We start from the raw sequence: 22,603 nt of genomic DNA, 5'->3' as shown, positions 1-22,603 counted from the left end.
AGTTATTGTGGAGTAAAAAGAGGTGAAAAAGTTTACCGCCCAACGTGGGGCTCGAACCCACGACCCTGAGATTAAGAGTCCCATGCTCTACCGACTGAGCTAGCCGGGCAGGAGTTAGTGGAGTAGGGTAAAAATATTGAACAATAGAAATTCCTGGAGGTGTTTTAATCCGACAACCACCTTTCAAGAATAACACTGTGATTGGCCCATTTATTTGGTAGGACAACTTAAACCATCTTGCTAGGTAGTAGACCCTCTTCGTCTTGGTCTTGACCTTTGTCTCTGGGCACATCACCTAAATATTGTCAATTGTATATTTCATAACATAGCTAATAAATGTGGTTATAACAAGAGGCATTCTTGAAAAGAAAAAAATAGAAACGAATCCTTGCCATAACATTTAAGATCTAATATTCAATTATAATGATTATTTATAAATTTACAGAAGCATAAGGTTGGGCTACCTGTGGTTTCATAAAATCCAAGATGTCCGTCACGTGTAGTTTATGATGCAACCACAACGCAATAGAGCTGTATTCCTACGCACTTAGCTTACAATTAGAGTATCTTACTTAGCAATAACATGCACTAAAGTCTTATTATCAGTTGAAATAAGAAGTTTAGTCTAAGTTTTTAAATTTATTGGGATAAATCTACGTTTTTTTATTTGTTAAACATCCACATCAAACACTTTTGATAGTAGAAACTTAATCTTACCTGTCCTGTTAAGACGACAATCATGAAATATCAAGTAGTTAGACTTCAAGAAAACGGTAAGTAGCAAAAGATTCAAGTGAATCTAAGGGTTTGGTCATCATCTTTTACAGCTTGAGGGCTCCTATTGATAACAGTTATTTTATATAACTGAAAGGGCTACCCTGTATAAATAAAGGTTCATTCATTCGAATTAAAGCCTATGAAAAAGGTTAAGAAAAGAGTGTCGAATGAATACTCCTTCTTACAGTTCCATTCAGTGACCACGAATAATAGTTCCTAGCCGAGGCTGGAGTTTCCACGCATAACAAAACTACAGCAGTTTATCATGCGCAGTAACTCCAGCCTCGGCTAGGAACTATTATTCGTGGTCACTGAATGGAACTGTAAAAAGGAGTATTCTAAAAAATGTTAAATTCTTATTTCGTTCGGACTTTTATTCACAACATTGGGAGGAAAGCTGTGAAATCAGAAAAAAAAACCTTGAATCAAAGGAGGGACCTAACCAATAGTCCCTTTCACAGTTCCCTGCGCCATCTTGAAAGGTAGCTGTGCCTTTGCATCTAAGCAAGACGAACAGTGACCTTGCAATGATAGAGATCTTTTTTAATACCTTGAACTATTATTCACATGTATCCCCAGGGGGGTACTCCCCTATATTCGCTATACAGGTACGTGCCTACAAACAGGGTATGGTTTTCAGCAATTCTACTCTGGAACACGGTATATGAGATTGCGCTTGCTCTGGGCAGGGTATATGAAATCACGCTCTCTCCTCTCTTGAACAACGTATCTATTTTCAAAATACCAGAAAAGGGTATGGTTTTAAGCGATCTTGCTCTGGAACAGGGTATGAATTTCAGCTATTTTACTCTGGAATAGGGTCAGGGTTCAGAGGGCTTAGCGACAGATCCCTACCCTAAATAGGCAAGAGTACCCCTGAGATGCCGAGAACTGTAAAGGAGACTATTCTACTCACGTGATGCTGGTTCGAGGAATCAAACCCGAGACCCCAGTTGTGAGAAATGAGTGCTCTGACTTTTTACACCCAGGTTTTATGTCATTTGTTTTCACATTTTTCTTCTTTTCAGAGAGTGAGAATCACATGTCAAAATTGATAGAAGAGGCTGTCAAGTCACTGAAGCTAGGACACGTCATAGCAATACCCACAGATACCATATATGGTATTGCCGCACTTGCACAGTCCACCACTGCTGTCAAGCAGTTATATGAAATCAAGGAAAGACACCAAGAAAAGCCCATTGCTATTTGTGTTGGTGATGTTGAAGATGTCAAAAAGTATGCCCATTTAACTGTCTGTTTGTTTGTCTGACTGTCTATCTGTCATTACATGGATGTCAAGTCTGTTTCAGGGTCACTCAGTTTTTTGGGTTGTACAAGGATGTTCCAATACTTTGAGAGCCCTTGTTAGGGCAATTAAAGTGATCTTGGGATATTTTTGAATGGCATAGTTTTTGATTTGAAATGGTTCTACATTGTTGCGATCCCTGGTTAACAAAAAAAGTTCTAATAATTTTTTCTTCTTCATTAATAAGGCTAACTTATTACCAATCATACTGATTTTGTGTATTTTTTATTTTATTTTAAAATAACATTTTCAGTTTCCAAATTGCCTTAAAAAATTTCTCCTTTGGGAAATGAAATCTCTTATCATTTAAAAATGTCACATTACTCTTGTGCTTGCTGTGAATCTATTCTAGCCTATTGATAATCTTGTCAGCTGTAGCTGTTTTATATTGTGTAGTTCAAGAAAATATCCATACCCCACTCACGGAGGAAATTGGAAATTCTGGAGGGGAGGGGGGTCAGAGAAAGAACAAAATAAGAGTTTGTATGGAAGAAAATTGGAAGTTCCTGGGAGTAGGGGGTACACTTACAAATTCTCTTCGTGGTGGGGGTATGGACATTTTCTGGAACTACACATCGTTTAAACAAATTATGTTGGTTACATTTCTTTCAGGTGGGGTAAGGTTACTGTCTATGACGAGATTTTACATGACCTCTTGCCAGGACCTGTTACACTGGTCTTTGAAAGGACAAAGGAACTCAATCCAGGTTTAAATTCAGGGACAAAGCTCGTAGGAATAAGAATCCCAAATCATAAGTTTGTTCAGCAACTTGCTAAAGCTTGTAAGGAGCCGATTGCTTTGACAAGCGCCAATAAGAGTGCTGGAATGAGTAGCTTGAAAATCGAGGTACAGTAAAAACAATGGTTCCTATTTTTGAGGTTTCAACATTAGATTAAAAAGGTGTCATTGATTTTTCACCTGTTCTTGTGACAGCCATAAATGCAAAACCTCGAAAAATATTGTCTTTGGCACATGAAATAGTCTTACGTGAAAACACACTAACCAGGACTGCTTAAAGAAAGTTAACCAATCACAGCATAGAGTAAAAACAAAGGAATCAAACTCTAGTCAAATTTGAACCAATCAGGAGCAAGCAACAAAGCCTAGATCTCATAATATATATCTAAGAAAAACTTAGCTAGCTGTTATCAAAAACTGTGGGAATAAGAGATTTTGATTGGCTTACGTCATGATACTGATTTTGCTCTCTCCTTATTGTCTATAGTTTTTTATCTTAAATTTTGTTCAAGTGGTCCTGGTATAGTGTGTCTGTATCGTAAAACTTAGGAGCAGGCACACACTGTAGCTCAGTTGGTTAGTATGCGGCCTTCATAGGTAAAGGTCCATGGTTCAATGCTCAGGAACTCCCCGTCTGTTTGGACTTCTCTCTCAGATTGTGTAGCTGTAGCTTTACAGTCAAACCACCTCAAGCATGAACATGTAGAGGTCATTAATGACTTTATTTTTGGATTCTTGATTTCATTATTCGATCTGAACATTCATTATAGAAATGAAGTCTTCAATATTTGAAAAATAAAGAATAGCTTGAAAATTCGATTAACTTGGCTCGTAGGCTCTTGTTTATAGCGCAAACAGAAGGTAAGTCATTGATATTACATATTCCTTGAACAAAAAGTTGTTCTTGCATTTCAGCTGCATATATGCTTGGATTTCGTATATGCTAGGCTTTGAAGACTTTGTTTCAATAATAAATGTTCAAATCGAATAATGCAATCAAGAATCCAAAAATAAAGTCATTATTGACCTCTACATGTTCATGCTTGAGATGGTTTGACTGTAAGTACCCGTAATAAGGAGCACTGATAGTCCGAAGTGGTAAGGGGCACGCTTTGCAACACTTAATACACCAGCTCATGGCTCAGGAGAATATTATTAGACTCTCTGCTCTCCCTGCAGTTTCAATGTAAAATCAATTCCCTTTACCTTTTTTTTTTTTTTTTTGATTGGCAAGTAGAAATGAAAACATTGAGGGTAAAAATGTTTTGTTATTTCTTGTAGGAGTTCAAGACTCTTTGGCCTAAGCTGAACTTGATTGTAGATGGGGGATTGCTTGGCCAATCACAAGCTTGTCGACAAGGATCTACTGTAATTAACCTTTCTGTACCTGAAGAGTTCTCCATCATCAGAGACGGAAGGTATGTTTCTTGTAAAATTGACAATAAAAAACCATATATCATATATAGTACAATCACTCCCAGTAACAAACTCTTCAATGAAGCTTGCCCCACATACACATTACTTCGTACATTCTGCCCTTGTTTCTATGAGTGTCTAGCACTTACTGTAATAGCCAGTGGCTAACAAACCTGTGGCACTGGAATTAAGGGGTTGATTTTCGTAGAGGGAGGAAAACCAGAGAACCTTGAGAAAAAACCCTCAAAGCACAGGAGAGAACCAACAAACAACTCTACTCACATATGACACTGATACTGCAGGACTTGAACTCCAGTCACATCAATTGGTGAGAGGCAAGCGCTCTCACGGCTTCAGCACAAGTAATTCCCATTCACTATTTAAAACACACAACTGACTCAACAACTCACATTGATTTTATGGAGCAAGGAAAACTGGAAAACCCAGAAAAAACCCTTGTGGCAAGGAAGAGAACAACACATCTAAAGATATCGACTTTTATTGTAGTTCGGTAGAGAATTAAACTAGTGGAAACTCGCTCTATACTCAAGTCTAAAATTATACTAATAGTATATATGTATTTTAGAGTGAAGGCATTTAACCTGTGAGATAAAATATATTAGTCAATGTGTAATACTAGTCAAATAGACACAAAAGAAAACAATGGAATTAGGGTCTACTAATTTAAAAGTGTATTTTTCTGACTTCTATTTCACGGGTTTAATGACTTCACTCTAACCACATACTTATCCAGGTGATCTCGCCTCGAAGCGTGCAAAAAATTATTTGTCAATTTTATTGAACAGTTCCTGATACCCAGTCTCCTATTTCATAATATCTCACAGTAACCAAAATGGCAGCTGGTGACTAAGGCCCCGTCCACACGTATCCAGAAATGTTTGTATCCGCCAAATTTTTTTGCAGATACAAAAATGTTTGCATCCACATGCAGCGTATTCGAATCATTTTCACCGTCCCACGTGTCCGTTTTCGTAGAATTTGTGGATATGGTCACAAAAATTTGAGGACCATGTGGACACAACCTGTATCCATAAAAAAAATTTGCGGATACAAAAATTTCCGGATACATGTGGATGGGGCCTAATATCACAACACCAAGTTTTGCTTACTTTTATTGTATTTATGCTTTATTTTATTAATTTCAATTGCTGATAGGACAAGGGGAAGCTTTTCTGGTACATGTAACATAGGATTTTTAAATGGAAAGTTATATTTCAGGACGTATTTTAAAAAGGTTAACTTGAAAATACGACTCCATTTTGAAATTCATCATGAAACTTTTGGCAAAGCAACAAAAATGCTTCTGATTGGTTAAAAGTAACCAGAAGTGTGTGAGCAAGATCACCTAGATGTAAAACTCTGTGTTTTTATTAAAATTGGGAATCTTTTTACTTTGTAGTGCCTATCAACGTACCTTGAGTATACTGGAAGTCAAATATGGACTCATCAATGCTGATGATAGATAGCAATAGCGATGAAACATAAATCTTTGTCAGCGAAACATCAGAAACAACTGCAGTATATAGTTGTAGGCCTTTCCTGAGATAGTGTACATGATGCATCCTGCCCTAGCTTCAGTACAAACCCAGGGGGTACCCCGCTAGGATTTGGGTAGGGGTGTTCCGCTGGGATTCTGAAAGGGGTACCCTGTTTATGACAAAAATACTCAAATTTGTAGACTCTGTTTATGACAAAAGGTATAATTAATTGCACTGAGTTCCTGTTCCAATTATCATGTCATCTCGCGTATCGTTTTTTTTACAACCATAATAACCAGTTTTGGTCAATACGAAAGTAGAATCCCTGAATATGACAGGAAACTCAGGAAGAACTTGGAACTTGAGTGAAATTGCATACCCTGTTTATGATAAGAAGCTTGAAAAACCATACCCTGTTCAGCGGATCATCCCTGTATAGTCCACATATGGGAGTACCCCCACCCCTCCTCTGGGAGTGCAAACAACCTTATTTATTTATTACTCCTTATTGGTGTTGTTGGTACCCAAGCTAGATCAGGATGCTTTTTTGCTTTTCAAACTCAAAAAAGCCTCATGTATGTACAGGCAGCAGATATAGTTTGTTTCATTGCACTTGGCAATCCAACTTTTACACACGGCAACATGTATACTTCCATGACAATATAAACCTTTGATTAACCCTTTGATTTCAAGGCTACGCAAGAAAAATATATTGTTCTCTTCCTTCTTTTCTTTCTTCTTTTCTTTCTTTTCTTCTTTCTTCTCCTGAAGTACAACAATATGCATGATCCCATGTCTAGATATACAATAGTACCAATATAATAATTATAATGTAATTTTTATTTATTATTATGTTTATGCTCATGTAACCATTCAAAAAAAATTATGTAAGTTTTACAATTTCTAGCAAGCCCTCAGAGGATCAATGACCATTTTGTGTGTAATGTTTTTTTTGTTTATATAATATATATATATATAATTTTATATCTTGGGTGTAATGTGTTACCATTTCAAAACGTATGCCATTCTCTAGAGTATCATTTCTTTCTTTAATTGTTGCACATGAGAAGAATATGGATATGACATGAATATGGATACAACTCAAAGAGGTAATCTTATTCTCAAGGAAATGACACTCACAAAGCTTGGTCTGAAATATTGGAAAACATTATGCCCAAGTATAAAGGTCTATCCCAGCACATTTCCCATACAAATACCAGTAAACTGTTTATTTTTATACTGATTTTCATTTCTCCTGTGTCACATGTTCAGTACATCATCACCCTACTTCAACACCCAGGGCCCTAAATTACTGTAGTTTTCGATATTTTGTAAACTCGTTAGTTGCAAGCTGCATGCTGAAATTTGTTTTTTTTTGCTGCCGTCACTCAAAGATAATCAGTTGGTACCTTTTATATTCTTGACTGGCTGTAGTAAAAAACCAATTTCATGACAAGCCGTTAAAATGTCTGAGTTTGCAGAATATGGAAAACCGTAGTAACTGAGCAGAAGGTGCTGTATTTTGTTTTAATAACATCTATAACTATTTAGACCTTGTCACTTGGATGACTATGCCATATAAAATTGAGATCCTGCCCATCCACTCTTCCTCTCAGAAACCACCTCTCCTTGCAGGGGAGGGGCATAAATCAACCACTGAGGACTTGAAGAAACCTTCTCTTAGGCTGGCAGTGACCACCCTCCGTGTCAAGCCTTTACTAAGTTATGAACTGTGGGATGGGTATGAGGATTTAAAGATTTTTGGAAATTCATGGTGCAATGTAACTGGAAGGGGACCCCTGTGTCCTATTGTGCAGCACCAGCCGTGATAATGACTCAAATAATAATGCACTAGAATGCAAACACTAAAAGTGTGTAACATAAATATCACTAAATAGTGCTATTTTATGCTAATTCTATTGTTTTCTTTTGTTTAAATTAGCAGTGACCTAAGGGGAGGGGGTATACATACAGTCATCGTGAGAAGTGAGCCACCTCAATAGGCTAGCAATTTAAAACAATTTCATGCAAACAAAAATATACTGGTACTCGACAATGATTTTTGAATTTGGTGTATACTTTTGTCCATGAAGTTAAACACTGAATATATACTTAATAGTCCCCTTCACAGCTCCCTGCGCCATCTTCAAAGGCAGCCATGCCTTGCATCAAATCGAGACAAATGGTGTGCTTGCAACTTATGGAAAATGGTGAATGTTTTAACTCAACAATGATTTTATGGTTGAGTATTTTCATATTATGTGATGTCTTCTGTTAGCTAATGAAATTCACTTCCACAACAACAAAGGCAGAAATCTTTCTTTTATCTTTATTCATCTGACATTTGAAATATTAATAGATTATTTTTATCACATATTAGAATCAGTAAAATAAAATATTGATAAATCAAAATATATAAATTCATATTCTATTATTTTTTTAGATATATTTACCCTATAAATTATATAAATAATTAATTTAAAATGTTGAAATACTTAAACGTTTTTCAATTATTTATTAATGTAATCTAATAGATTATTTTGGAGTTTTCATTATCACATGAATATTTAACAATCATTCATCTTAGGCTTGGTGAGTATCGGAGAATAATGCTCAAAAGCTTGCACCTCGGTAACTATTCCCCGATATTCACTGACCCTGAGGTGAATAATTATTGTTTTAGTATTTTGAACACAAGTGAATTTAATAAATAATAGGAGGGAGAAGGCTTTTTAATTTTGTTGTTCAAATTCTATATATCTCTGCAAACAGCACTAACTGACAAACTAGCGTGTGCACGTTATATTCACCTCATTATATTCACCTGTAGATGAATATAACAGCACAAGAGGTAAATTGTGACCAATGAGCATGCAGGATATATCATATTCATTTGTGTAAAAATATTAAGACTTTTCATTGCGGGAACGGTGTCATATAAAAATAACAAAATAGCAAAACTGGCATAATTAATGCACTGTTTTGAATTATTCTAATAAAATCTAGATTATTAATCATATAAAATTAGCATTTTAAAATTTAAATATTAAAAATACTGGTCAGTACTTCATGTAAGACCCCATGTAATGGCACTATTATGCATGGTTCTACACTGTATACATACACGATATAGGATATACTTATAATGTTACTTATATCACTGTATTCATGTGTATTCACTGTATTCATGTGTATTCACTGTATTCATGTGTATTCATGTGTATTCATGTGTATTCACTGCAATCATGTGTATTCACTGTATTCATGTGTATTCACTATATTCATGTGTATTCACTGTATTCATGTGTATTCACTGTATTCATGTGTATTCACTGTATTCATGTGTATTCACTGTATTCATGTGTATTCACTGTATTCATGTGTATTCACTGTATTCATGTGTATTCACTGTAATCATGTGTATTCACTGTAATCACGTGTATTCACTGTGATCATGTGTGTTCACTACCATCATGTGTATTCACTGTAATCATGTGTATTCACTGTTATCATGTGTATTCACTGTGATCATGTGTGTTCACTGTCATCATGTGTATTCACTGTTATCATGTGTATTCACTGTGATCATGTGTATTCACTGTTATCATGTGTGTTCACTGTGATCATGTGTGTTCACTGTGATCATGTGTGTTCACTGTGATCATGTGTATTCACTGTAATCATGTGTGTTCACTGTGATCATGTGTGTTCACTACCATCATGTGTATTCACTGTAATCATGTGTATTCACTGTAATCATGTGTATTCACTGCAATCATGTGTGTTCACTGTATTAATGTGTGTTCACTGTCATCATGTGTATTCACTGTAATCATGTGTATTCACTGTAATCACGTGTATTCATGTGTATTCACTGTATTGATGTGTATTCACTGTATTAATGTGTATTCACTGTGATCATGTGTGTTCACTGTCATCATGTGTATTCACTGTATTCATGTGTGTTCACTGCAATCATGTGTATTCACTGTAATCAGGTGTGTTCACTGTGATCATGTGTGTTCATGTGTATTCACTGCAATCATGTGTATTCACTGTTATCATGTGTATTCACTGTTATCATGTGTATTCACTGTGATCATGTGTATTCACTGTAATCACTGCAATCATGTGTATTCACTGTTATCAAGTGTATTCACTGTATTCATGTGTGTTCACTATGATCACGTGTATTCACTGTAATCACGTGTATTCATGTGTATTCACTGCAATCATGTGTATTCACTGCAATCATGTGTGTTCACTGTGATCATGTGTATTCACTGTGATCATGTGTGTTCACTGTGATCATGTGTATTCACTGTAATCATGTGTATTCACTGTAATCACTGCAATCATGTGTATTCACTGTTATCAAGTGTATTCACTGTATTCATGTGTATTCACTGCAATCATGTGTGTTCACTGTGATCATGTGTATTCACAGTGATCATGTGTGTTCACTGTGATCATGTGTATTCACTGTAATCATGTGTGTTCACTGTGATCATGTGTGTTCACTACCATCATGTGTATTTACTGTAATCATGTGTATTCACTGTAATCATGTGTATTCACTGCAATCATGTGTGTTCACTGTATTAATGTGTGTTCACTGTCATCATGTGTATTCACTGTAATCATGTGTATTCACTGTAATCACGTGTATTCATGTGTATTCACTGTATTAATGTGTATTCACTGTATTCATGTGTATTCACTGTGATCATGTGTATTCACTGTCATCATGTGTGTTCACTGCAATCATGTGTGTTCACTGCAATCATGTGTATTCACTGTATTCATGTGTATTCACTGTATTCATGTGTATTCACTGTAATCATGTGTGTTCATGTGTATTCACTGCAATCATGTGTATTCACTGTTATCATGTGTATTCATGTGTATTCACTGCAATCATGTGTATTCACTGTATTAATGTGTATTCACTGTTATCATGTGTATTCACTGTGATCATGTGTATTCACTGTAATCACTGCAATCATGTGTATTCACTGTTATCAAGTGTATTCACTGTATTCATGTGTGTTCACTGTGATCATGTGTATTCACTGTAATCACGTGTATTCATGTGTATTCACTGCAATCATGTGTATTCACTGTTATCAAGTGTATTCACTGTTATCAAGTGTATTCACTGTTATCATGTGTATTCACTGCAATCATGTGTATTCACTGTATTAATGTGTATTCACTGTTATCATGTGTATTCACTGTGATCATGTGTATTCACTGTAATCACTGCAATCATGTGTATTCACTGTTATCAAGTGTATTCACTGTATTCATGTGTGTTCACTGTGATCATGTGTATTCACTGTAATCACGTGTATTCATGTGTATTCACTGCAATCATGTGTATTCACTGTTATCAAGTGTGTTCACTGTAATCATGTGTATTCACTGCAATCATGTGTGTTCACTGTGATCATGTGTATTCACTGTTATCATGTGTATTCACTGTATTCATGTGTATTCACTGTAATCATGTGTGTTCATGTGTATTCACTGCAATCATGTGTATTCACTGTTATCATGTGTATTCATGTGTATTCACTGCAATCATGTGTATTCACTGTTATCAAGTGTATTCACTGTGATCATGTGTATTCACTGTGATCATGTGTATTCACTGTTATCATGTGTATTCACTGTTATCATGTGTATTCACTGTGATCATGTGTGTTCACTGTGATCATGTGTGTTCACTGTGATCATGTGTATTCACTGTAATCATGTGTGTTCACTGTGATCATGTGTGTTCACTACCATCATGTGTATTCACTGTAATCATGTGTATTCACTGTAATCATGTGTATTCACTGCAATCATGTGTGTTCACTGTGATCATGTGTATTCACTGTTATCATGTGTGTTCACTGTGATCATGTGTGTTCACTGTGATCATGTGTATTCACTGTAATCATGTGTGTTCACTGTGATCATGTGTGTTCACTACCATCATGTGTATTCACTGTAATCATGTGTATTCACTGTAATCATGTGTATTCACTGCAATCATGTGTGTTCACTGTGATCATGTGTATTCACTGTTATCATGTGTATTCACTGCAAATATATCATGCATAAAATTAAGATTCAGAAACCTGCCAATCATTATTTTTTTGTTATCAACCAAACTGTAGTTAGTAAAACAATTTTTTTTATTGGTTGAGCAAATATATCATGATTGTTATTGGATAGCTTTACACACCTAATACCTTATAAAGAAGCAGTTGGTCATTGTCTTCTTTGATCAGTACCTTATGCGGAAGACTCACTCTATCATATCAAACAAGTCATAAGTAGCCACCTTTTAACAATAAACTGACCCGGGACCAACCTTTTGGCCTTGCTTCTTCCTACGACGGACAAACGTCAAAACCTATTATAAACGGTTTGGTTGTATGAAGCCAAAGGAATACCTTATTTGGTTCAAATTCCACTTTGTCGGAAATCCCTAATTCTCCCATTTCACACCCCCATAATGCCTTGCGTTTTGGGGGGTTAACCAATCAAAAAACTCAGTGGCGGATCTAGACGTGGGTTTTGGGGGTTGCAACCCAAATGTTAATGTTAATGTCAAGTCCTAGCCTTCCTTTGCACTAGGTTTAATATTTGATGGCCCTGATCCCATTAATTCCTCTAATTAGCTCTTCCACCTTTCTTTAAAGTGCTAGTCTTACGAAAACTACACCATCCCTGGATATATATATAAATATGTAATTTAGTTTACTGTCCTAATTCTTTTTCGATTCGAGACTGGGAAGATGTTGCATTTAGCCTGTAAAGTTTGACCGTTTGAGTCCGCCATTAAGCGATTGTGTTCAACGTTTAGTGATTCAAAGAAAGTGACGTCATACGCGCAACCCTTCAAAATTCGCGGCTTTTCACAATGTATATTTACAACTAAATTCCGATCACTTTTGATTCAAAAGTGAGCCTTAAACCAAGTCATTCTTTCTTACAGAGAATACTGTAAAGTAAGTGTGGATAAAAAGGATGCCCGTTGCGATAAAACTAGCATTTTAAATGCTATCTAAATTAAAGTACATTAAATCGATCACAGACGACATAATTAAAACGCTTTCATTTTATTAAATAACCCCAAAATTGTACACCAGAAGGTCACTTCTCTTCACTCTATTACACTGGGATATCAGGAATTAAAAAGGGGATATTGTGAAATGGCCGAAAATGGTAAAGAGGAGAAGATATTCTCCAAGAGTGCCATTTTAGAGATTAAATCACTGATGGATCTACAATTTTTAACTTCGTTCAGTTATAGTGATACAGGTTATGATGAAGATTATGTGTACGAGATTCAGATGATGATGTCAGTATGTCTGAATCTTGAACTTAGGCTTCTATAGTGGTTCTCAGTAGTAGTAGTACGTAGTTGACCAAATTATCCTGTTAATTAACACAAGTTTGTTGCTGTTGTTGTCCTTTAATTGACTTCAAATATATGTATATGATTTGAGAGGTAACATTTTATTAATTCAAAGAGTGTACATTTGCAAACAAGGAGGAAACCATCACAAATATCTATCTGCTAGTATGGATATTTTACGCTGTATACCAAAATTGTATGGAGTTGGATGTTTTCCTATTGAGATGTTTTATAAATCTGCTTGCACAAAGGTGTTAGTTGACTTCATCGAAACCCAGATCATTCAAGGAGTCAATTTTCTACAAATCTCCGCTGGGATTGCTGCAACAAATTTTAAAGAGTACTGTGAAAAAATGGAACGTTATTCTCTCTTTCACAATCATTGTGGAAATGATTCGGATCAGAATGATTTTGAAGGGTTTTACAGCAATATTCTGTTTTCGTTTCCAAGTAACGACAAAATTATGGAAATATTCTTAGCTGACTTTAATGACAAAGAACCGAATTATAAAAGGGAAATGGAAAAATGCGCACAAGTTAGTAAAATTATTACATGCGACCATACTTTTAGAATTAGTAAATATATCGGGGCTTCAAGAGCTAGTGACAACAGGTTTATTCGGCAATTTGAAAACTTATACATAGTGATGAACGAGAATCGCCAAATCGTAGGCTGGCGGCTTACAAGATCAACGGCGTTTGAGGAAATTAAAGATTTATTACAATATTTAAAGAGTGTTATGAGAGAAGGGCTTGAAACGGTTATCGTCGATGATTGTTGTAAAGTGAGAAAACAATATGAATCAGTCTTTCCGGGCGTGGTCGTCAAGTTGGATTTGTTTCATGCTGTACAGAGAGTCGTGAAAACTTTTCCAAAAGGTACTGAAACATCGAGACAAATATCTAAAGATTTTGGGTTAATATTTCGCAACGACGGAGATTGTGGACACCTTCGCAATCAGCAAACGCCGCAACCTGATGTTATTGAACAAAATCTAAACAATTTCCTTATTAGATGGAGAGAACTTTTGAACTGTAACACTCAAACTAAAACTCTACAAGAACTGGAAAATTTAAAAATACATATACGTAAGGGATGTTTATCAGGACTTCCACCGGGACAAGGCACTGAGTGCAACGAACGTCTCCACCACACCTTAAACGAGAGTCTTCTTTGTGGTGCCACAACTATAAGTCCGGAAATCGCTGTTGCAGTTTTAAGTCTGATTTTTTATGGAATAAATGTAAAGAAAATGGGCAAAAAACACCAAAGCAATGCAAGAGTCGTACCTTTTATGCCTCTTCCAAAATATAGCTTAACTGAAAGCGATGCCGAAAAAGAGAAAACGAGTTACTTTAAGAGCGCGACACAGAATGCTAACCACAGTTTAGATAGGGTTTGGGAACAGCGTAAAGTTAAAAACATCAAGAACTTGGACACAGATTCATCAGGATTAGTGGTAATTGAGACCATCGAGGATATGTTCAACGATTTCGTGGCAGCGATGATTTGTGAAAACACAATAATGTTATTCGACACACTTGAGAAAGTGAAAAAGCAATGCAAAGACAGAAGTTTTAACGTCATGGATATTCCGTGGATGCAGCTGACTGGAGTAAAGAATGTTCTGTTAACAGACAATGGACACAACGATATTTCCCAAAGCGAGCAAGAAGATTTACTTAGCAGAAATTTAACCTCACTTAATTTGAGTCGTGATCCAGTAGCAGGAGATGGCGACTGTGCTTTTGCCAGCATTATTAAACAGCTTCGTAAATCAAACGAATTGCAAACGGAAACAACTTTAAAGAAATACTTAACAGACTTAGGCTTAGGAGGAAGTTTTGACGAAGACGTCCATTTCCTTCGTCAAATTTTTGTCAACGCAGTGCAATCAAGTGAAGACTATTAACAAATGCTTGGAGTTGATCAACAGGAAATGAACTATGAAACTGAACGATTTCGAGATGAAGGGACCTATTGTGGGGAAATGGGAGACTTGATAATGAAAGTGTGTTCAGATGTGTTGAAAATTCCCATATTGGTCGTCACCAACTTACCTGGATTACCATATATTCCCTTTGTACCCGAACAGCAGATCGTGACAGAGATGCTATGCATGTCCTTTAATGCCTATGGTCCAGGTCATTACGACGCTACTTCATTGCTGAACAACGATGAAGGTAATTTAAACGATATCATATCAGGGACTGGAAGGGGTTTTACGTGATCTGTTATTTGACTTAAATCCGCGAGTGCATGATTCGAGATATCATAAGTTCTCATTCATGCATTTTTTGATATATTCAGTTTTAATTCACGGGAAAAAAAGCGCGTGATTCGTGAATTGATCGAAATATAGTCTTTTGAAATACAGTCATACGAAGTTTGGATAACAAATGTTTCATTGTTATTTTATCTTTTATCTTATTTTATTTTATCTTTACAGAAAATGCCAATGAGGCCGCTTCGAACGGTCAAAGAAAAACCTGTTCTTGTGGAAGAAATAAGAAAGGGCAAAGTGTGTCGTCTTGCATACCATTCGACACTGACACTGACGCTGCGCGAGCTGGCCGGAAATGTCCTTGTGTGATGGAGGGATTGTCCTGCTGCAACAGCTGCAGATGTAGAGGCTGTCAAAACAAGGATGAAATAAGCACAGACACAGAAAAGGCACAGATGTCCTGCAGGTGCGGCGAAAGAGCAGAATATAAAGAATCTAAAGAATACATCGCATGCAACAATACAACACGAAAAACAAAGTGTCCTTGCTTCAAAAACAAGAAACCATGCGGAGAACATTGCTATTGCAAAAACTGCAAAAATGTGTATGGAGAATGCACTAGGCCTTACGATGTTTCGCATAGTCCAGTTACGAAAAGAAAAAGATCAAACCCCTCACCATTCAAGAAGATGCGGAGTGCTGATTACCTATTAGAGAAAGGAAGCAAACCGACTTCTTCCGTGTGGTCAGAATATGAAACATGTATGCTTTTCACTATAATGAAAGCTATCCTGTCCTGTTTGGTACCACTTTCAGTAGGAAACATTACCCAATTGTACAACCATGTTACGCAGTCCACAATTTGTGAGGAAACTAAACTACCCGTGCGTTCAAAGAAAACTAGCGAAATTCAAGGAAAGTTGAAGCAGATCGAAGCGAAGCAAATGGTCATCATGGGAAAATCCGGTGGTCATGGTGAACATTAAGCAAGACATTTAAATTGAATAAATAGAGGATATTAATGGGCGCGCTGAGATAATAATGATTAATAATGATTAGACATTTTATCGAAAAGGAGAAATATAGGTACTTTGTGGATAATTAAGAATATGGAGTGCAAACAATTAATCTGTGAAACACTATTACTAAATAGTACAAAATATTGCTAATTAAACAATAGAAAACAATGGAATTTGCATGAAATTGTGCTATTTAGTATTACTAAAGTTTAACGGTTATAGAGTACAAAGACTAAAAGTGTGCAACGCTTCGCACTATTTAGTGAGTAATTAGTGCTAATCAAACAATAGAAAACAATAGGATTAGCATAATGTAGCAGTATTTAGTGGTATTTATGTTACACACTTATAGTGTTGTACTCTATTGTTTGCACTCTATTTATCAATCTACGAAAGTTAAACATAATCATCATTTTAATAGTTGCTATTATGTTATTGAACGTTGCTGTTTGTAAAAAATATCTTGTTAATAAATACTGTACGGTGAAATTACGATGAAATCAACCTACAAAACGGGTGAAAACGCACTGCGCATGCTCGTAACTTTGTCGTAATTTACAACATACAAACAATAAGCAAAAACTTAGGACATTTCAATGGTTTTATAACTCCAAATATACTTGAAGTTTGGTGGTATACTTTTACTAAGAAAGGAGACAGCCAAACACTTTGCATAACGACGTTTCATACCTCTATTATCGCTGTCCCTTTTATTCTCTTAATTTTTTCTATTGTCTTATAATTTTCAAAAGTCATTTTAAAATAAAAGAAAATTTCCCTTCAATGTTGCCCTAAAACTGCTGTTTACACATGTTTTTTTCTCTCGCAATGTTAATTGTTTATTTGTCGCGTTGCAACCGACCACAACTCAAACATTTGTGACAAGAAATCAAAAAGCTTGAAATTTTCTCTGCGAAGTTCAGTATTCAGGATTGCACTGCTAGACTAGCGAAAAATGAAAAATGAAGCGTTTTCATGAAAATTAAAATTGGATTTTTATGCTGTAACAAAAATATGAAATTGCAATGCAAGGTGAGAAAAAAATAACTGCCGCTTGTTAGGCAAAAAATATAACATAATAATATAATATAAAATAAGTAATATGTGGAAATTTTGTTTCGCGGATTTCGCAAGCAATGAGAAGCCAAAGCACTCAAGTTCAAGTTTAACGTAGTACCGAATCTTCAAAATTATTCTATGATTTTTTTTGTTTTTAATTCTGTTATTTTAAGTTCATTGTTATGGTATAATGAAAAAAGAGAAGGGGGTCACCGTATTGGTTAAAAGATATAAGGCTATAAAAGGAGGGATTTTTCAGTTTCCGCACGTTTTTTCCGAAAATCTTCCTCCTCTACTAAATTTGAAAATCGTTTTAAACTATAGAAAATACACATGATAACAGTGAACACGCATGATAACAGTGAATACACATGATTGCATTGATAACAGTGAATACACATGATAACAGTGAACACACATGAATACAGTCAATACAAATGATTGCAGTGAATACACATGAATACACATGATCACAGTGAACACACATGATTACAGTGAATACACATGATCACAGTGAATACACATGATTGCATTGATAACAGTGAATACACATGATCACAGTGAACACACTTGATAACAGTGAATACACATGATCACAGTGAATACACATGATAACAGTGAATACACATGAATACAGTGAATACACGTGATTACAGTGAATACACATGAATACAGTGAATACACATGATTGCAGTGAATACACATGAATACACATGAATACACATGATTGCAGTGAATACACATGAATACACATGAATACAGTGAATACACATGATTGCAGTGAATACACATGAATACACATGAATACAGTGAATACACATGATTGCAGTGAATACACATGATTGCAGTGAATACACATGAACACACATGATTACAGTGAATACACATGAATACAGTGAATACACATGAATACAGTGAATACACATGAATACAGTGAATACACATGAATACAGTGAATACACATGATTGCAGTGAACACACATGATTGCAGTGAACACACATGATGACAGTGAATACACATGATCACAGTGAATACACATGAATACAGTGAATACACATTAATACAGTGAATACACATGAATACACGTGATTACAGTGAATACACATGATTACAGTGAATACACATGATCACAGTGAATACACATGATTACAGTGAACACACATGATCACAGTGAATACACATGAATACAGTGAATACACATGATCACAGTGAATACACATGAATACAGTGAATACACATGAACACACATGATTACAGTGAATACACATGATTACAGTGAATACACATGATCACAGTGAATACACATGATCACAGTGAATACACATGATAACAGTGAATACACATGATGACAGTGAACACACATGATAACAGTGAATACACATGAATACAGTGAATACACATGAATACACATGATTGCAGTGAATACACATGAATACACATGAATACAGTGAATACACATGATTGCAGTGAATACACATGAATACACATGAACACAGTGAATACACATGATTGCAGTGAATACACATGAATACACATGATAACAGTGAATACACGTGATTATAGTGAATACACATGATAACAGTGAATACACATGATAACAGTGAATACACTTGATAACAGTGAATACACATGATTGCAGTGATTACAGTGAACACACATGATCACAGTGAACACACTTGATAACAGTGAATACACATGATTGCAGTGATTACAGTGAATACACATGATAACAGTGAATACACATGATCACAGTGAATACACATGATAACAGTGAATACACTTGATAACAGTGAATACACTTGATAACAGTGAATACACATGATTGCAGTGAATACACATGAATACACATGATAACAGTGAATACACATGATTGCAGTGAATACACATGATTGCAGTGAATACACATGAACACACATGATTACAGTGAATACACATGAATACAGTGAATACACATGAATACACATGATTGCAGTGAATACACATGAACACACATGATTACAGTGAATACACATGAATACAGTGAATACACATGAATACAGTGAATACACATGATTGCAGTGAATACACATGATGACAGTGAATACACATGATCACAGTGAATACACATGATCACAGTGAATACACATTAATACAGTGAATACACATTAATACAGTGAATACACATTAATACAGTGAATACACATGAATACACGTGATTACAGTGAATACACATGATTGCAGTGAATACACATGATGACAGTGAACACACATTAATACAGTGAACACACATGATTGCAGTGAACACACATGATTGCAGTGAACACACATGATTACAGTGAATACACATGATTACAGTGAACACACATGATTACAGTGAACACACATGATTACAGTGAACACACATGATCACAGTGAATACACATGAATACAGTGAATACACATGAATACAGTGAATACACATGAATACAGTGAATACACATGAATACACATGATCACAGTGAATACACATGATCACAGTGAATACACATGATAACAGTGAATACACATGATCACAGTGAACACACATGATCACAGTGAATACACATGATAACAGTGAATACACATGAATACAGTGAATACACATGAATACAGTGAATACACATGAATACACATGATCACAGTGAATACACGTGATTACAGTGAATACACGTGATTACAGTGAATACACATGAATACAGTGAATACACATGAATACAGTGAATACACATGAATACAGTGAATACACATGAATACACATGAATACAGTGAATACACATGAATACAGTGAATACACATGAATACAGTGATATAAGTAACGTTATAAGTATATCCTATATCGTGTATGTATACAGTGTAGAACCATGCATAATAGTGCCATTACATGGGGTCTTACATGAAGTACTAACCAAAATACTAGTGAGAGTTTTGTCAATTGCCCTAATTCATAATGACGTCACGGTTTGTTTACTTCGGATAAAATGATAGAAATTTAGGCTCTTCTCTCGAGATATTTAGCGTAATATTTAGCCTTCACCAGCTCATAAACCAAACTTCATTTTCATTTAAGATGTGTTGTTGTCATTCCATCCCAATCAAGCGACCATGCATGATCCCTAGCGTTAAAACAATAGTTTGTCTCGATGAGACGTCAGTATAATCACGAATTTGCATTTGTATTGCGTGACGGACGTTTTTCGCAGAATCGTAAAAATCCGTTTTGCGAAGCCGCTAAATACTGTTTTCTTTAACTTATTTTTCTTTCACAGCTTCGTATAAAATCTACTTTTGTTGCATTCTTGTTTCGTTTTACTTTTTCCACACGATTCCATTCGTATTTCCAGCTGTTTCTCTTCTCATTGAAACATTATTTAGCAGCATGTCGTTTCGAACTAGCACGATTCCCAATGTTGGAAGAATTTTTAAAAACTTCCTAGTGAATTTTAACAGCCAGTAAGTGAATTTTTGCAGCCACTAGGGGGAAAAATCAAAAACATCCTAGTAGTTGTCACACCGTATAAATAGGATTCATGTTTGAAAATGCCGAGATCAAACAAATATTATGGGCGGATTACCATTTTATAAGCAACCTTTTGGTTTAACTTCAGTCCACCAATTATCCCGATATAAATATTTAAGAGCCGTAAATTCCCCTTTGGGAATCGAAATGTTAAAGTGACCAAAGCGGACTTCTGGTAAAGGTGGTTCTACTGTCCACGAAGGAAAAGTGTGGTAATAATCATAGTTCAAGAAGAACAGCCACGATTCAAGTCCTGTTCTCTTCTTCCATCCATTATGCTCATAAAATGCAAAAAGGTCAAGACTTAGAGGTAAATTTGGTTTCGAGATAGTTATTGTGCCACTTTGACGCCATTTGTTCCTCACAGTCATCCCTGCGTCTTTAAAAGGTTTCAGAAATTCGTCAAGAGTACGAGACGAAAAGGAGTATGACTCTCCACTGAATCCAATATCAACATCGTTGTCCCAAGGCAGTGGACCTTCAACTCGCTTGGCTCCCCAGATCGAACCATAAATAAGCCAGTGTTCAATATCCATCTTATTCAAGATGTGATGAACGTCGTGAGTCAGATCCACGAGCTGCTGAAGGTGTTGCTTCGTGTTGTAGCATTTAACGACTGGATTCCAAGCTTGGTTAGTGTAGTAAGCGAAGCTTTTGTAGCTAAAATAAATATATATTTTCACCACTAAAAGCACGACACCTATTGCTAATAGGGTTCTGTATCTTCGACGAAGAAGCATTATTATGTTAGGTGTTAAAAGTGTACAAACGATTCTTTACTGTTTTCTCATGCATGAGTGAGAAATTTCAATATGTCATGTTAAATATTAACGAAGTCACGGAATATAAGTATCAGCACGTGAGGACTGTGGACTCGAAACCACAGGTAGCCCAAAATACTTGTGTTTTGTAAGATAAGGAAAATACTAGTCTAACAGTTATCGTAGATTGATAAGTTCTACACCGTAGTGAAAATAGGAACTGACGTTTCGGACGTTAGTCCTTCGTCGGAGTCATTGACTCCGACGAAGGACTAACGTCCGAAACGTCAGTTCCTATTTTCACTACGGTGTAGAACTTATCAATCTACGATAACTTTTTCATTAGAAACACCGACGCAGTCCACGCTAGTGTTTACTAGCCAACATCAAAATACTAGTCTCCTACGCAGCCGCTATTAGTGTCGTCACGCGGGAGTAAGTGTTGCGTGACGAAACTAATTGCTTACTATCAATCACGTGACTTTTTGGAGTTGACTGGGGGGCAAATAAGCGGTTGACTGGGGGGCAACTAGCGGATGCTAAGTCAAAACATATCAAAATAAGTCCCCAAACTATGACAGGGAACGGCTAATTCACAGATTAAATCCTGAAACCTCACAAGGAAGCAGCCGCTCATTTTTTTACCAATGGAGAAGGGAGGGGAAGGGAGGGAGGGGAAGGGAGGGGAAGGGGGCGGGGGGATGGGAACAAACAAAAAAGAATTATGGGTTATGGGAAAGTAGAGAATAAAGTAAACAACGGTACAGATTACATTGTGAATTTGAATTTATTAGCGTGTTGGGTTTCGTAGCCTGAGTTAAAACCAGAGGACCCGGGGAAAAATAATCTCTACTCACACGCCGGATCTATCTA

General features: G+C 36.0%; 3 protein-coding genes, 1 long non-coding RNA gene and 1 other non-coding gene across 5 annotated transcripts; 2 read left to right on the top strand and 3 right to left on the bottom strand.

Moving 5' to 3' along the window:
• Positions 1–36: 36 nt before the first annotated feature.
• On the bottom strand, positions 37–109 carry Trnak-cuu (transfer RNA lysine (anticodon CUU)). The gene has a single exon. It is a non-coding gene; the product is annotated as a tRNA-Lys (tRNA).
• Positions 110–481: 372 nt separating this feature from the next.
• LOC116298997 (threonylcarbamoyl-AMP synthase) lies at positions 482–6,974 on the top strand. The gene is made up of 5 exons (XM_031707600.2): positions 482–773; positions 1,806–2,013; positions 2,696–2,930; positions 4,104–4,240; positions 5,659–6,974. The coding sequence occupies exons 1-5, from the start codon at positions 740–742 to the stop codon at positions 5,723–5,725; spliced, it is 681 nt and encodes a 226-aa protein (XP_031563460.2). The 5' UTR covers positions 482–739; the 3' UTR covers positions 5,726–6,974.
• Positions 6,975–15,046: 8,072 nt separating this feature from the next.
• Positions 15,047–17,192, top strand: LOC148906811 (uncharacterized). Its single transcript, XM_089038378.1, has 2 exons — positions 15,047–15,335; positions 15,602–17,192. Exons 1-2 carry the CDS (start codon positions 15,068–15,070, stop codon positions 16,360–16,362), a joined length of 1,029 nt encoding a protein of 342 aa, XP_088894504.1. The 5' UTR covers positions 15,047–15,067; the 3' UTR covers positions 16,363–17,192.
• LOC148906812 (uncharacterized) lies at positions 15,264–16,223 on the bottom strand. The gene is made up of 2 exons (XR_016121417.1): positions 16,055–16,223; positions 15,264–15,785 (listed from the first exon to the last, which is right to left on the bottom strand). It is a non-coding gene; the product is annotated as an uncharacterized LOC148906812 (long non-coding RNA).
• A 3,048-nt stretch (positions 17,193–20,240) lies between the features above and the next one.
• LOC116298999 (uncharacterized) lies at positions 20,241–21,793 on the bottom strand. The gene has a single exon (XM_031707602.2). The coding sequence runs from the start codon at positions 21,707–21,709 to the stop codon at positions 21,029–21,031; it is 681 nt and encodes a 226-aa protein (XP_031563462.2). The 5' UTR covers positions 21,710–21,793; the 3' UTR covers positions 20,241–21,028.
• Positions 21,794–22,603: the final 810 nt, after the last annotated feature.

The sequence above is a fragment of the Actinia tenebrosa genome, unplaced genomic scaffold (assembly GCF_029948245.1).
Source record: "Actinia tenebrosa isolate PJP-AT-01 unplaced genomic scaffold, QUT_ActTen_1.0 PGA_scaffold5__44_contigs__length_20552954, whole genome shotgun sequence".
NCBI lineage: Eukaryota > Metazoa > Cnidaria > Anthozoa > Actiniaria > Actiniidae > Actinia > Actinia tenebrosa.
The sequence above is the reverse complement of the archived record's forward strand: the minus strand, read 5'-3'. Positions and strand labels throughout refer to the sequence as shown.